Source organism: Mya arenaria, chromosome 14 (genome assembly GCF_026914265.1).
Source record: "Mya arenaria isolate MELC-2E11 chromosome 14, ASM2691426v1".
Lineage (NCBI taxonomy): Eukaryota > Metazoa > Mollusca > Bivalvia > Myida > Myidae > Mya > Mya arenaria.
Genome location: NC_069135.1, coordinates 63,089,813 through 63,107,435, shown reverse-complemented (window position 1 = coordinate 63,107,435; position 17,623 = coordinate 63,089,813). Strand labels below are relative to the sequence as shown.

Below are 17,623 nucleotides of genomic sequence, written 5' to 3'. Positions count from 1 at the left end.
TCAAATACAGTCGAATCCCGATGGCTCGAATTCGCTTGGCTCGAATTCCTCGTTGGCGTTAACCCGATGTTAAGGACCTATTTCCTTTAACTGAAGGTACATTTTCCCGCTTGGTTCGAATTTTCCGAGGCTCGATGTATGCTTTGCGGATCCCTTTGAGTTCGAACCAACGGGGTTCGACTGCATATGGAATATGAACATATCTTAGTTTGCTAAATGTTCTAGACATTGGCACCAACACCATAACCAAGCTGAGCATCTCACTAGAGGTGCTCCAGACCTACCAAGACCCGATACTGAGATCACCGTATGGTCTTGCCTTGCAGCGGTGGGAGACAACAAGCTGTGTGGGAGGGACAGTGACAACATCCTGGTATTGGACACGCTCACCGGCTCAGTAACCCAACTGCTGGGGAAGAAGGAGGATATATAGAAGCCACACAGTGTGGGTTACTGTCCACAGAAGAATATGATGTTTGTCACTTGCTGGCATTATGGCAGACCTGAATTGGAGAATTTCATGAGAGTATTCAAAGTAACGTACCAATAGCATTTACTTAAACATAAATTGATATCATTGTTAAAATGTGGTTTATGGCTTTATGAAAATGCATGTTTTCAAGTGTTACTTATGTATAAATTATTTTATTATTTAATTACTTTGCCGATAACTTGAATTAATGTTGAACAGTTGAAATTATTGTTATACTGTTATCTTTGCTCTGTCAACAAGTGTGGCTTACTGTTCACGGAAGATGATGATTTTTGTCACATGCAGTCATCTTGACAGACCTGAATTGGAAAACAATCGTGAAAATCTTCAAAGTTTCCTAACAATTGCTTCGACTTTGAATATTTGATGTATGCTTTAATGACTATGTCACTTAAACTTGCAATATTATCACAGAATTACCGTTTTCACATGTTTTCCTAATATTCTATTTTTTTGCATTAATCCCTTCAACTCAAACATATAAGATAACTCACAATAAAACTTATCACAATTGTTTGGTAAACTGCCAAATAACTCATAAAAGCGTTAGTAATGCTTTTATGCATTGAACACTTTTGAACGTAATTGTAAAAGAAATTTGTTTTATGATCTTTTGTCAGCAGTCATTACTTTTCCGACAAGGCAAAACGACCAATCAGTGAGAGTGCAGCTTTAAATAGATGATGATGTATAAATTGTATTATAACGTAATATGCCTTTTTTGGACTAGGGACTAGACACCAGATGGTCCAAAATCGGCAACTACTGTATTTTATCAAAACAGGCTGGAATTGTCAATGCGAGCTAGACGGAGGCTTATAATACACCAGTTTACATGATTCGAACAATAAATGCACCAATCATGTTGCTGTCCCATCTGAGTTTCATGTTTAGAAATAGTGGATAATCGTTTCCCAGTTTAAATCGTATCTTCTTTTGAGTCAAGAAAAAATATATTCACGCTACTTTTACACTTACTGTGATTTGACAATCCAGGTAAATTTAGAAAATGCGCAAAAACTTCGAATTCAAAGATAATGTTTCGTAAGCGTTATAATACATCAGTAAGTAAATTTCAATGCACTGTAGACAACGAAGGCAATTTTATTTGCTCGACATCTTTCTTTTTTTCTTGCAAATGTATGGACTGGTGTCTTGTCCCTTTAAAATAGCGGTAATATTGTTATCTTTAAAATGCCGACAAAAGGTTTTATTATTCGCAGTTGCTTGATCACCTATGATAAAATAAACACTCAATATATATGCATATATCATTTTGTTATATTCCTATAACTTTCCTTTTCTATATCCATCAGTGAAAATACAGCAGGCTATATCGGAAAATCCTTGCCTAGCTATTGTCATTTTCCAAACAAATATAAGCATAGTAGCATGTGTTGAGAGCTTACTTTTTCAGACTGTTTATTGAAGACTTTTAAAATATAGACTTGTTAGATAAATAAAATATTGTACCTAATAGAAAAGAAAATAGAGTTATTCAACAATTATCCCCCCCCCGCCCAAGTCTGTTTCGATAACTCCAAATCTGATCATGGATATGCGTTTATGAGTGAAGAAAAATATATCTGCGCTATTTTTAAACTTACTCAGATTAACATGGTAGACAACCCAAGTAAATTTCAATTTGGAAAAAAAGCGCAAAAGCTGCGAAAGAAACATGTTTCGTAAGCGATCTGATACATCAGTGGTAGGAATCAATTATTATACATAACGATGGAATTTTATGTGTTTGACAAAAAATCCTTGCATATGAATCATCTGGTGTCTCTTTGAGATAACTGTCATATTATTATCTTTACAATGCCAACAAAACATGTCTGATTAATCACAGTTGCTTTATCACCTTCTTGGATAATGTGATTACTCAATATCAATGCATATATCAATTTATCAATTCACAATGTGTTGTTTTTCTTTATATAATGATGATGTTTTATGCTATAAATTGACCTAATTATGATTTTATAGTGTGTCACAAATTATTTTCTTGTATGTAAATTAGAATATAAATAAATGTAAATCAGATTTCTGTGTTTAGTCTTGAAAATGTCTGCTTAATGTCGTTTCGTAAAAATACCCTAATCGTATATCAAAATCCCCTGGATTTCAGACCAAAATTCCCTGGGAAGCCTCTCAGAAATATCGCATGTATGCTGATGGAACATTTGTCTCGAAATTTGTCTGAAGGTCTGCAAATAACAGGCATGTCCATGCAATTTTTAGAATAATATTGAGAGTGAACAACATATCCGTTAAAGAAATTTCGACAGTAATATATTAAGATTTCAAAGTAAAAAACATTTTCCTTAAAATAAAATTAAGTCTATATTATAAAATAAATAAACAAGAGCTACCACAGAAGTGATAAATACGCACGCCGCCTTTACACAGTATGATAGTACATATACTTGACTAAGACACATATTTGATATTAAATTCATAATGCAATTATAAGTTTGAAGATAATAAGAAAGCTATTAATTTTTATTTGACACATGATCAACCTCAAATTTTCAACATAAGAGGGATTTTAATTCCGCTGATATGCTATACTTAGATCTACTGATAAGCTCTTAATTCAGAAATTGATAAAGATCAAAGAACAAAACTCGCGCAGAGATCTTGACCCAGCAATGCGATTGACATTGACCTTCACCTTGAAGTAAAAGAACTCAAGTGTCGTCTTACAGTGGTCACTAATTGAAAGTTTAATTCAAATCGCATACTTGTATTAAGCGAATGACAAAGTTTTGGACGGGAGACAAAAGCGGGTCGGACGGATAAAAGTCATGAGTGAGATTCATATCTTGTCCTACTTAAGATGGTAAAACGTATGCAAATGTAGATTTTAAAATTGTAATTGCCGCGGGATATTCGGGATGGATGCAGATTCCCAGAAAGAAGGCACCACAGGCTTCAGGATCAGCTTCTGGAATCACGTTCTGCATGCCTTGGCAGACGATTGAAAGAACATCCTTCCTAATGTATTAAGTCCCGTCTGCAAAGAGTTGCGCAGGGGTCGGTCTTATTTGGTAGGCTAAATATGTCTTCTAAATAATATTATTTTCTATAGAACAAGCATAAGGAAAATAGACACTTAAATGTATCATAGGATTCATAAGGATTAACGGAGGTGCTAAAACTTTAACATATGCCTTTAAAACCAGATTTTGTAATCGAATCATCATTACTTCAATCGGCAATAAAAAGCGGACCATGATATACCGGGATTTATCATCTGATCTTACTGATCACGCAGCCCGGTATCAACATAACCCGGATACCGGGTTTTAGCACCAACCATGATAACCTCCCTTATTTATTATCAAGGAAGTTACTACTTTCGTTTTTGAAGACGCCTGAAATTCGCTGACTATCCAAACTGCAACTATTTAATTAATACAACCACATGTGAAAGTAATGACTTGTGTTCTTAAGATATTCGAGTAACTATCGGAAAGGACTTTCTTCAACAGTCAACAAAAGTAAGTATAAAATAGTATTTTTTCGGGTGGTGGTTAAACCCGGTACCCGGTATCGATATTGGGAAAATCCGGTATTTCAGTTTATGATACCTGATTATGTCGATATCGGGTGTTTTCGTCATAGTCGATACTGGTAAATATAATATTCTCTAAAGAAATCCCGGTATCGATAGGTCCGGTATCAATGTCCACAATAATCAGCTATGACTTTGAATATCTTAAAAAACAACAGAAAAGAGAGTTTGATTTCAAGACCGAAAAATAGTATAATTAACATGTATAAGTAGGTTGACAGTCACCTTAAATTTACACACTTTTATCAAGCTGTAAATCTTAAATACAATATAATTTATTTCAATAGTAATTGTCTTTTAATTCTAGTGTGATATTTGGCAGGGTTTATCACCAAAAATTTTGAAGAGGCCTAGCCTTTTCATTTTGTGAAATTTAAACGCGTGAAATTCTGCAAACTGGGAAATTTAAATGCGTAAACGTCTCAAAATGGGAAATTCCACATGCGGATTGAAGACACCTTTTAAACATAGGTCAAGGTTTACATCTGAAACTTGGAACTCATGTTACAAAAAACAGGCTCACATCTTACATGTGAGTCTACTTCTAGCTGATTTTTTTCATAAAATTTATGACCTTTTTAATATGAAATGTGTACAAACACTCCACAGGGTCAAGCTTGAAAGGTCTAAAATGTATGGACTTCCAATTGATATACATGTAGATCTGATTGGGGAGAAATCATGTCTTTGACTTCACTTTTTTAACATGACGCAATGACAAGAGGGAGAGAGATTAGTTTTAATCTTCATAGAGTTGATTCTAAATCGAGTTAAAGAATTTATAACAATATACGGACTAATTGGTCCTCAAATAACGTTTTAATTATACAGCATTCTTCTTATGTTAATTAAAAAAGATACAAAGAATTTGTTCAAACAGAATCAATTATTATTGTAAATTTCTTAAGTAAGATCTTCCTTTTTGGGAAAAATATCTGGGAATTGTGAAAAAAAAAATATCTGGAAATTGGGAAAATATGCCATTTTTCCCAATTGTGAAGTAGCCAAATTTCGGCCCCTATCAAAGAAGGTGAAAAAGCCCTGTTTGGGGAATAGATTTGGAAAGAAATAATTCATTTTAATGAACACCCAGTGTGTGTTGATCTTTTAAAGTTAAAGTTTAATAGGTCTTATATGTATGCAAAATCGTAATACGGTATACAATAAATTTGCAATTCTGTTGTCTACATGCCTTAAAAACATGTCTTTGCTGGTGTATGTGTTATAATGACAATGCGCTTGTAATGCTTAGATCAAAATAAATAGTCTGTTCTGGTCTGATTTCAAATATAACAGCTACAAACATGCCTATCTGAGAAAGGTTCTGTTCATTCCAAACATGAGGAAACTATAAGTACAGTGAAACGGTTGAGAATGTATATATATATATTATAATATTTTAACTTCAGGTATATGCGGCATGATAACTCCCCGCTGTGCATCCCTTGTTTATTGCACTTGTCTCACAGCATGGTGTCATTTTCCTGTGTATCTGTTAATTGGTACATGGCCTTTTAAAGTTGACACTTTCAGAGTAGATACTCTCATTGTCCGACTTATATACATCAAATTATTGTATAAACAATAAACATAGCTAAATGAATTAAGGTGGAACGCGACTATGAATTTTTTTTCGAGTAACTGTCTGAAAATTGGTATACGAATAGAAGAGCACATGCCCAGTCAGGGACAGTTTTTACTTTTTCAATATTCGGAATAGTTTTGAATCTACGAGTTTTCAAAATATGCCACTGACGTCAATTTTGAGACGTCTGTCATATTTTTTCGTTCCAGCTACAATAACCGATATTTTCATCAATTCTTCGTTTACAGCTATGAAATTTCAGCTTCAAGTACCTGTTGTGAAAACGTTCACGCTCATATATTTTTCTTTCTCTTGTTGAACGTCATTGTTTCTAAATTCGTCTATAACGTCATTTTTCGTGGGAAAAACGGCGTCGTGTTTCGCTGAAAAAAGTGCGCATTTCTTTAATTTGTGACAAAACTGTTCGTTTAAGTTTTTTTTGTTATAAATACATGCATTCATTTTTTTTATTATAAATCGCTTGATAACGAAAGTGTACCTTACCGACTTCGTTTTTGCGCAGTATTAAATAAACTAACGTATTTTTAAACGCATTGTATCTAAACGTTAACCATGACGTTACGAAAACTGTTTATGTAGAATAAAAGTTAAGTTTTGTTTAAAGCTGCACTCTCACAGATTTATCGTTTTTATATTTGTTTTTTTTTTTATCTTGGAAAGAGCAAATATTTGCGTAAATATCTGCAATAAATACATGTATTCAATGTTTTATTACAAATCGCTTGATATCAAGAAAAGGGTACCTCACCGACTTCGTTTTTGCGCAGTATCAAATAATCTAACCCCTATACCTGTTTCTTTTTCAATACGTAGTGTATTTAAACGTTAATCATGACATTAATCGAATTGCTTTTGTTTATTAAATGGAAAGATTAGAAATCTTAGAGTGTCTGATCAATTTTATGTTAGGGATATTTGTTATTGTTGTTGTACAAAATATCTAATTCCACACAAGACGGGCGCTGAATAACCAGCTTTATAAATCAATGACTTAAATCTGGTGGCTATTTTAATGAGAGGCTTTCTTAATTATTAAGCAATCTCATTTGCCGAATTATAATATTTTGATAATACACATCAATAATCGTTCCAGTCACTATGCTGTGAGCTGTGACTATGCTGATTTGTGCTTTGTTTTTTTATATAATACATCTACAGTAATAACACAACAATAAACGGTTCTACTACTTTATTAGTTACCAATTTCTGTAATAAGTATCAGTAGAGATCTGCAGTTATAAGGCTCTAAACTAAGCAAAAGCATAGTAAATCCAGTGTGTGACACACAATTCATACACAAAATATAACTAACAAACTAAAAAATGTTAATCGACAGAAATCTGCATTGTAATAAGCACAAACGGATCCCGGCAGTAGAGGGGGTGCAGCCCCCCCCCCCCCCCCCCTTAAAATTATCCAAATTTTCTTCTGTATGTCACTATCGGAGAAAAATGTAATAGTATTCAGATCTATAAAATACGCGACTATAGAGTTCAGTGTTTTGAATATAAGTTTGATGTAGTCAATCGGTTATCGTTGAATAAAAACATATACAATTAATGAATTCCGCTAATAAATATTGGTAACCATATTATTGACTTATTATTGAGTTTGGTAGTGAATATAACTCTTGAACATTTCAACGAGGGTCATTTGTTACGCAACGGTTTGGGGAGGGGTGGGGGATGGTCAGTCCTTGACGTTAACAAATGATCGGTCATTCTTTGAACAGAAAGAAAATGACTCATGTGGTCATTTGTTACGCAACGGTTTGGGGAGGGGTGGGGGATGGTCAGTCCTTGACGTTAAAAAATGATCGGTCATTCTTTGAACAGAAAGAAAATGACTCATGTGGTCAATACATAACGGGGTCAATCGGCGTTAATTTAAAACACACTAAAATTTTAAAGTGAAACTCTTATTCAAATCAATATTCCACATGTATAACAAACATTTATTTTGACTGATAAACCCTTACTTCTTACTAAATAATAAACTCATACAAAATATTATTCACTGATTACAAGATTGTAACTGTTTATTTAATAGTAGAAAGCACAAAAATGATTCATTTTTTTGGTGAATGCTAAAGGATTTACTATGGTCTCATATTTCTTTCAAATTAAACTCGGTATTCTTCATAGGAACCATTGTTTTCGATATGTATTTATTCTTAAAGGCATATTAAAACAATAGTATTAGTTGTGGTAAATCGTATTTGTGTTTAATACTTGTGTTTGCACTGATTGTAAATGATTACATTGAATTATTTCTATTATCCCATCTTATTAAGGGTTGTTATAGTTCACACAAATGCACTCACATGAACGCACGTATACGCCCACATACTCGTACATGCACGCACGCCCATACACACGAACACGCACACACACACGCACACACACACACTATGATAAAATATATGTTCCAAAGGGCTCAAATGATGATTTTAAAGTTAATGTTTTTAGTGCAGTAAAAGGTTTAATTTTGTTAATCAATGCATTGTTTGTTTTAATCCATAACGAGTTATTTTGTTTTTCTGACTTTACCACGCAATCAAAGCTTCTCGTGCGCTCAAGAAAATTCATGAGACAACTTCCGGCGATGCATTCAATGCCTATGATACAGAAACCAACATAGCTACCTTATCCCGCACTCAATGTCCCTGCCGTGCGTATTGTACACGCGTGCGTGCGTGCGTGCGGGCGTGCGTATAAACATATATGTCTGCGTGTGAGAGCGTACATGTGTGTGAGAGCGTGTGCGTGCGTGTGCGCGTGCGTGTGTGTGCGTGTGTATGGGCGTGCGTAAGATTGTGTGTGTGTGTGTGTGTGTGTGTGTGTGTGTGTGTGTGTGTGTGTGCGAGAGCGCGAGCGCGTGCGCATATATGCATGCGTCTGCATGCGTGCTTGAGTGTGGGATGGTGTGTGGGGTGCGTTTTTATGCGTGCGTACGTGACTTTATTGTACGTTTTGTGCGTGTGTTTGTATGTAAGCTATAACAACCCTTAATAAAATGAGCTTATAGTAACTATTTAAAGATGCACACTTACTCTCCCATCTCAACTCAACTCAATATCTTAATTTTCCCCATGGCTGGACATATTTATAATATATCCTAACATTGATAGACATAGAACATAAATAATATTATATACAATAATATTTCAGTTTAAAATTATAGCATATTGTTGTCAAAATATTTATATAGGTAGGATATAGCTATATATAAGTATAAATAAAAAGCTTACATTCTATATGCAAATAAAATAAGTCTATTTGACTTCCATGATAGTAAGGTCGTATGTGATCTGACGCTTGGATGCAGAAATCTTGTCGAAAACAAAGGTTCTTATAAGAAAAACCGAGTTGGTTTGGAAGAAATGAGCATAAAACATGGTATTTTTACATTATGAGAGTAGACCACAGTAAATATTTTAGCATTCACCAATAATTTAATGTTTTTGTGCATTCTGTTATTAAACACGCGGTTAAAATCTTGTAACCAGTAATTAATATTTTCCATAAATGCATAATTGAGTAAGAAGTTTTATTAGACAAAATTGATCTTGTTATACATGTTTATGCATGGATTTTGGATAAGCATGTCAATTTAACCATAGTTCATTTATAATCAGTGCTTCAATTATTTAATAATGTTAACTATTCGGAATTCAACAGAAGAAAACAATGTTGAATTATCAATTTAACTAAAATTAACAACTGTTATATGTTATTGATCAGTGGTTTATTCAAAACTAAGATCTTATTAGCGTAAATAGTAGTTCGATTTATGTCATGCTAAACGTTTTATAACAATACGTAATGAAAAAGAACAGGTATAGGGGTTAGATTATTTGATACTGTGCAAAAACGAACTCGGTAAGGTACCCTTTTTTGATATTAGGCTATTTGTAATAAAACATTGAATACATGTATTTAAAAAAATCAAAAATTAAACGAGCAGTTTTTTCAAGAATTAAAGAAAAGAGCACTTTTTTCAGCGAAACACGACGCCGTTTTTCCCGCGAAAAATGACATTAAAGACGAATTTTAAATAAATAACGTAAAACAAGCGGACGAAAAATATATGTGCGTGAACGTTTCCACAAGACGCACCTGAGGTTTATTTTTTTTAGCGGTAAACGAAGAATTGGTGAAACTATTGGTTATTGTAGCTGGAACGAAAAAATATGAGAGACGTCTCGAGATTGACGTTAGTGGTATATTTTGAGGAGTCATAGTGTCAAAACTGTTCCGAATATTGAAAATATAAAATCAGTCCCTAATTGGGAATATGCTCTTCTATTCGTATACCAATTTTCAGACAGTAACTCGAAAATAAAATCATAGTCGCGTTTCACCTTAATCAGAGTTATAAACAAATAAGTGTTTTAATAAATACACAATTATAATCTGACGTTTACGGGCTCTGAAGTAATCAGTTATACTGACCCATGAAAGAACATCTCATAAAAGACTAATCAAAGGGCTTATTGGTGTATCTTATTGCTGCCTTAAACCCTATGTCATTTGTTGACTCATTCAAAAATTATGTTCTGAAAACTTACTTCACAACATGCCTTGTCTTCGATCCACAAATTACACCCTTAACAGAAATATTCAAATACATCAAGAAATGAAATATTGTGTAAATCATGTGATTGTGCATAATTGTAACAGAACACGTATCTCTTTAAGTATTTCCAAAATACATAGAACTAAGAAAAACTCAAAACAACATATTTTGTAATGAATAAAAAAGACACTTAAATCTAAAACATTTTTCATAATATAAGCATATTATTTAGCATTAGCTAAGTGCTTACTGTTATAATGTTAAAAACAACTCGGTGTAGCATAATATTTTTTTAAAACATTTTCTTCAGATTCAAAAAGAAATCAGAACTTTTTATTATAAAGTGGTATATAATTATGTAAAATAAATAAATCTAAAAAAAAAACATTTTATTGTTTGATGCAATTAAAGAATGGAATGAACACCCCGACACTGGCGCTCACACATCCATTAATTGGCAACACGTGTGAAACGTGTCATAAAGGGGCTTCATATCAACATTTATTTAGGTTAAAGTAACTTGAAAATGGCACAGTTTATGATTCCGGATTATGTTGGTACCGGGTTTTACGTCACAGTCGGTACTGGGTAATATTATACTCTTTTTAGGAATCCCGGTATCGATAGGGCCGGTATCAAAGTCTCAGGACTCAGAAAGACTTTCATTTCATTCCGACATTTTTATGTTTCCATGTTGCCAACAGTTTGCCGTACGAAAAAAGCTAACAAGAAATCCTGGCCTTTGTATGGACTAAGTTTTAGGGCAGGTTAAAGATTTAGGGATCACCAGCACATCCTGGGTAAGGTAGCACCGGGCGCGTGCTCACTTAATTTGTCAAAGTTTTCTTTTTTATTTCAATATAGGAGAAGAAGGTAAATAACGCAACATTGCGGCTTTGAAATTTATAAAACTTTCTGTAGGGAGTATCCTCATCTCCCCTGTCAACAATTTAATTCAAATAAATTTCGGTTCACGCATGTCAAAATGTAGAACTTGGTAAACCGAGTGTATATTTGACAATCAAATTATGATTTTAGACTTAAGATGGATGCAGTCTCAGGGAAAAAGGCACTCGAGGGAACAGGATCGGTCACTGACCACACCTACTGCCAGCCATGTGCGAACGATGGCAAGAACATCCCACCTGATGCCTTCTGTACCGTCTGCAAGGAGTTCCTGTGTTCCAACTGTGCCCGAGTACATAAGAACATGAAGTTTACCAAAAGCCACGCCATCCAGGACAAGAGTACCATGCCTTCTTCACTCCAACCAGAGAGTGAAAATAAGCATTTTACGGAAACATGTCAGCGCCATGCCGAAGAGTATATAAAATACTATTGTCCCAAGCACGAGACACTTCTGTGTGGAGACTGCTTGGCTGAGAAAGAACACACCTTATGCACTATTGAAAAGATTTCTCAAGTGGCAAAGCGGTACAAAGAAGGTGCAGAATACAACAGCCTGAAAACAGGACTTGTCCAGACGGCGAGAGTCATTGGCAAATTGTCACACGACATACAGGAGATCAGGAAATCAGTTGACGAAGAAAGCCTAACCAATATCAATGAGATTCGCACATTCAGGACTGAAATTAACCAGTATCTGGATAAAAGGGAAAACGAACTCTTGATAGAAATTGATCAGAAGAAACGAACATCCACGACACTGCTAAATGAACTGAAATAAAAATGCACAAACATGAAATCATCCATTGAGAAACTAAAGTCGGAGCTACAAGCGCAGGACGACAACAGCAACCAGCTATTAATAGTAGGGAAGCGAGCTATAAAAGAGCTGACAGGTATCCAGGCAGCCATGGAAGAGGTGAGCAGGAGGAGTGAAGTTCCACGATACAAGTTTTATAGGGACCCCGCAATTGAGCAGTTGATTGCTTCTGAAAAAGCAGTAGGAGGGTTGGACGAGGGCGAATCATCGTCGGCATTAGCGCAGCAACAACGACAACCGCAAACGAAGCAGGAACAACGGCAACAGGATACGATGCAACAACATCAAAAACAGATGAAAGCTGTTTCCCAAAAAGGTATGGGTACAACCACTAACTAATTTGACATTTCCTAAGTAATGCAGTTTATTAGTCTGTTTTCAAAAGCCTGTTGACGGCGCTCTAGTTAATCAGTCACGTTAACGATGTTGTAAAGTTCACCAAGTGCTTTACAAAAATGGCATAATGAGAAACTTCGACAAATAATATTTCGCAAATAAAATTGAGATACCAATAAACTTAAGGCATATATTTTTGAATAATATAAACTTGTGTAGGTATAACAATACGGTATATATATATATTCTACTAAATTTTCTAAGCATCATATTTGCAGGCGAATCAACTTCGGCGGTAGGGCAGCTAGAACGACAACAACATAATAAGCAGCAGCCACGGCAACTCGAGACGATGCAGCAACAACAAAAACACATGCAAGGTGTATCACAGAAAGGTTTGTGTATAGCCACCGACTAATTTGACATTTCCTTACGTATTGAAGTTGTTAAATCTGTTTTCAAAATCGTGTTGACGTCACTCATGCTACACTGTCAGTGTCTGAAAATTGGTATACGAATAGACGAACATATGTCCAGTAACGGATATGTCCAGTAAGGGACTGTTTTTACTTTTTCAATATTCGGAACCGTTTTGAATCTATGAGTCTTCAAAATATACCACTGACGTTAATTTTGAGACGTCTGTCATTTTTTGTTGGCGTTCCAGCTACAATAACCGATATATTCATCAAGTGTTCGTTCATCGCTATGAAATGTCCACCTCAAGTACGTCTTGTGAAAACGTTCACGGACATATATTTTTTCTTTCTCTTGTTTTTCGTTTTTTATCTGAAATTCGTATAAAACGTCACTTTTTGCGGGAAAAACGCCGTCGTGTTTCGCTGAAAAAAGTGCGCATTTCTTTAATTTGTGACAAAACTGTTCGTTTAAGTTTTTTTTGTTATAAATACATGCATTCATTTTTTTTATTATAAATCGCTTGATAACGAAAGTGTACCTTACCGACTTCGTTTTTGCGCAGTATTAAATAAACTAACGTATTTTTAAACGCATTGTATCTAAACGTTAACCATGACGTTACGAAAACTGTTTATGTAGAATAAAAGTTAAGTTTTGTTTAAAGCTGCACTCTCACAGATTTATCGTTTTTATATTTTTTTTTTTTTTATCTTGGAAAGAGCAAATATTTGCGTAAATATCTGCAAACCAATGATAAAAGATTGCTGGCAAAAGATCAGATCGCAGATTTTCATTTTTCCTTTCGAAAATTAAGGTTTTATGTTTTAAACCGTTACTAACGGTTTAAGAAAAATGCATAAAACTTCAATTTTTAAATTTCAATATAAAAATCTGCCAACTGAATTTTTGTCAGCAGTCTTATATAACTGGTTTCCATGCATTTTCGCAAAAAATGGCTCGTTCAAAGACAAAAAATAAAAATAAAGTTGCCAAACCTTCAATCTATGAGAGTGCAGCTCTAAACCAGTGATAAATAATATGTTACAGTTATTGTTTTTTTTTGTGAGGTTATTAATTCAACATTGATTGTTTCTGTTGAAATCTGAATAGTAAACATGATCTAATCAGTATAGCACTGATTATAAATGAACACTTTAAATTGTTTCTATAAGTTTTTTTTTGTTAAGGGTTGTTATAGCTCACTTACAAAACATTAAGGCGTATCTGTTTGAATGCTATATACTGAGCTGTGTGATTGTTACAAAACAGTCATAATTCCAGGCGCTATACATATCGTAAAATTCGGTTGTCCGTATTCAACTTCTGTCAGTACAACACGGCTGTATTCTACTCTGCTGACGTCACATCATAAATAAATGTGACAATGCTGAAATGACGTCATGATGCAATATTTTAATTGATATTGCATTTATTATGAAAAACAACTGTCTCTTAAGTGACTAAGTCAGTAATATATATGATTAGTGTAACTTATATTGCGTTTTGATCCGGAATATCGTATTCGACTCTCGTGGATTCTTGCAGATATTAATTTCAGTGGCCTTGCGCCTCATGAAAACCAAATATGCAAATATCCGCTCCATTTTAATACAACCTTCTAGACCAAAGCGCATCACTAATAAACCTATTAGGTTTTGAAAAATACATTTGCTTTTTATTGCTTCCTATTGACCCTAATCAGTTTATACCAAAACTGCTACAGCAATGATTATTCATATTATTTTGTTGAAACCTTTTTTAAAAAGTAAAAAACACATAAAAAAGTTAATGTGTATACAAGGTAATAGTCTACAGAACTCATTCCAAAAGCGATTTTACACTGCACAGTCCCAAAGTGAATGTTTATAGACATTTGCGCTATTGTAAGAAGGTTTCGTTGAAATGAATTGTTGGATGCATCGTTTAAAAGAGTGCTAACTATTCCCCAAAATAATGTAATGTTATAGATCTTTTTCAGTAAAATGATTAACTAGTTACCTTATATAGTTATGTCCTCGACTGACCAGTGTGCTTTAAGATTTTTTTTTAATTACATTGTATTCCATGAAAACTCGTTATGCGAAAATTGATTTTCGCATACTTTTATATTTTGTATAAAAATAGATAGGCAACTACTTATAATATTATACGTCATTTTGTATATCATTGCGGTAAAATATATAGACTATCGACAATAGGATTTATTTTGAAATTTTGAATAAAAGGATTTATTATTATTATTATTATTATTATTTTTATTATTATTATTATTATTATTATTATTATTATTATTATTATTATTATTCATTTTAAAATGTGATGAAACAAAACATTTTTTTATTTGTGTTATTTATGGTGATGTTTACTTTCAGCCCACTTCAGCAGCAGAGCAGACCTAAGCCGGGCCAAGTTCAGCAGACAGCCTGACATTTCAGTGAATACATCAGGTGATAGCAGTGACTGCTACCTGACCAGTATGGCCCTCCTGCCCGGGGACAGGCTCATACTGGCAGATTACACTAATTGCTCATTGAAGCTGGTGGACACCGAGAATAACAAGCTGGTGTCCAATGTGAAGCTGCCAGGTGAGCCGTGGGACCTGTGTCTCCTGCCCGGGGATATGGCAGCCGTCACTCTGCCTGGTTTGAAGAAGATACAGTTCGTATCTACTCAGGGAAATTTCACACTACAGGAAGTTGTTCAAGTAGATGGACATTGTTTTGGAATGGATTTCTGTGATGACAACCTGATAGTGTCCTTTACCAACCCAGGTAAGGTTGTGATGATGGACATGAAGGGAAAGATGAAGAAGAGTGTGGACAAAGACAGCAGTGGAAAACCTTTGTTTATGTATCCCAACTATCTGACAGTGACCAGAGAGAGCCGAACTCCAGTCATATATGTCTCAGACAGAGGCACCAACACCATAGCCAAGCTGAGCATGTCGCTAGAGGTGCTCCAGTCATACCAAGACCCGATACTGAAATACCCACGTGGTCTGGCAGCCATTGGGGACAACCAGCTGCTCGTGTGAGGGATGGACAGTGAAAACATCCTGTTACTGGACACGCTCAACGGCAAGATAACCCAACTACTGGGGAAGGAAGAGGGGATAGAGTGTCCATACAGTGTGGCTTACTGTTCACTGAGGAAGATGATGTTTGTCACCTGCTGGCACTATCGCAGACCTGAATTGAAGAATTTCGTGGAAGTATTCAACTTAGTATAGATCATGTCAGTCAGTTAGTATGAGTGCAATTTGTATCAGGTGTGAAGTAATTGTAATGTTTAAGAATAATTCTACTGTATAATATTATACTGACAATACGCATACACAATGCTTTATTCACATACCGCGCGATTCAATTACTGTCAAAGTAATTGACTGAAACTTGACTTTTAAATTATTTTGAATTCTTACAGTTTTCATTAGTGACAAGTCGTGTAGTAATGTGTCATTAGATATACGAGTATGAAAATGTGTATTATTAATTGAAATGTTAGTAGCTGATTGTGTATGAAATATACCAACACGTTGGTTTCTTACTTTAATCAAACAATGTAAGTGTGTAATAGAATGATTCAGAATATAGATTATAGAGTAACAGACACGCTGTGTCATTTTTCAATCAGTTTGTATTTAGTTAATATGTTGTTTATAATGTGTTTATTTTGAAATTAAACATACATGTACGTGTCCTTATATATGTATATTGAGTGAATAATTCTATAGACATTGACCTAAGTGTGTATTGTTTCCAAAAAGATGGATTAAATTGTTTGAACAGACATTGACCATAGTTAAAATAGTTTCCTCATATATGTATTGAATGATTAAACAGACATTGACCAATGTGCAACTTGATTCCTCATATATTTATTGAATAAAATATACAAATATTGGTGTACTAGATGTAACTAAATATGTCAAACAAGGGTTTAAATGGACTCTCTCATGTTTATGGCAAAAAACAATTTTCCCAAGTAATGCATCTGAACTGAGTTATCGTATCATTAATTTACTGTTTGAAACCTTAATTACAGCAAAAGATACAATTAAAGTACAGTCAAATCCCGTTGGCTCGAACTCGCTTGGCTCGAACTCGCTTGTTAGCTCAAACTGATGTAAACGACCGATTTCATTATACTGAACGAAAGCATTACCGCTTGGCTCGAATTTTTCGAGGTATTCTCGACGGTCCCTGGGTGTTCGAGCCAACGGGCTTCGACTGTATAAAAAGAAATTCTGGTCTTATTTGACAGCATATTTAATGTGAAAACCCCCCCCCACCCAGCTGGCACAGTCCAAATATTTTTAGAAAATCGATAATTTGGCCACTCGAACTCATTCACAAGTTTGTGGATTTTCGAACCTTTCCTTAATTAATTGAAAGCTTCGCGTGATAATATCAATCAACCAATCTCACAACAGCTAATTTGTAACGGATGTGGAACTCGTGGAATTCAAAGACAATCCGTTTACTAGTATATATCAACATTTGTTTAAGAGGTGCAGCTGTCATAGTTTTAATTGGCATTCAATATAAAATATATTTCAATATTTTTGTAAATTGGCCAGAAGGAAGTGTCTGATTTGTTTTCGCATTTTTGCTAAAATAACTTATATACGCGTCGTCGGTTAGTGCTAAAAGATTCTATCTGACACCATTCGATTTCTCACATCGAGTGATACATTTGTGAGGTGTAGCTCGAAAACAATGCCGGACCAACCCCTGTGACTCACGCACATATACGTGCACGCATGCACATACACGCACATTTGCTAACCTGCTTTATGGCACATCGACATGCACGCTACATGTAATGGTGTCAGCGATAAAGTCATTCTCAATCATTTTGATTTAGCTTGATGTTATCTAACTG

The 17,623-nt window shown here is 34.6% G+C and overlaps 1 protein-coding gene across 1 annotated transcript; it reads left to right on the top strand.

Moving 5' to 3' along the window:
• Window positions 1-3,861: 3,861 nt before the first annotated feature.
• Window positions 3,862-16,619, top strand: LOC128218319 (uncharacterized). Its single transcript, XM_052925970.1, has 4 exons — window positions 3,862-3,999; window positions 11,296-12,299; window positions 12,598-12,714; window positions 15,112-16,619. Exons 2-4 carry the CDS (start codon window positions 11,957-11,959, stop codon window positions 15,771-15,773), a joined length of 1,122 nt encoding a protein of 373 aa, XP_052781930.1. The 5' UTR covers window positions 3,862-3,999; window positions 11,296-11,956; the 3' UTR covers window positions 15,774-16,619.
• The last annotated feature ends 1,004 nt before the right edge of the window (window positions 16,620-17,623 follow it).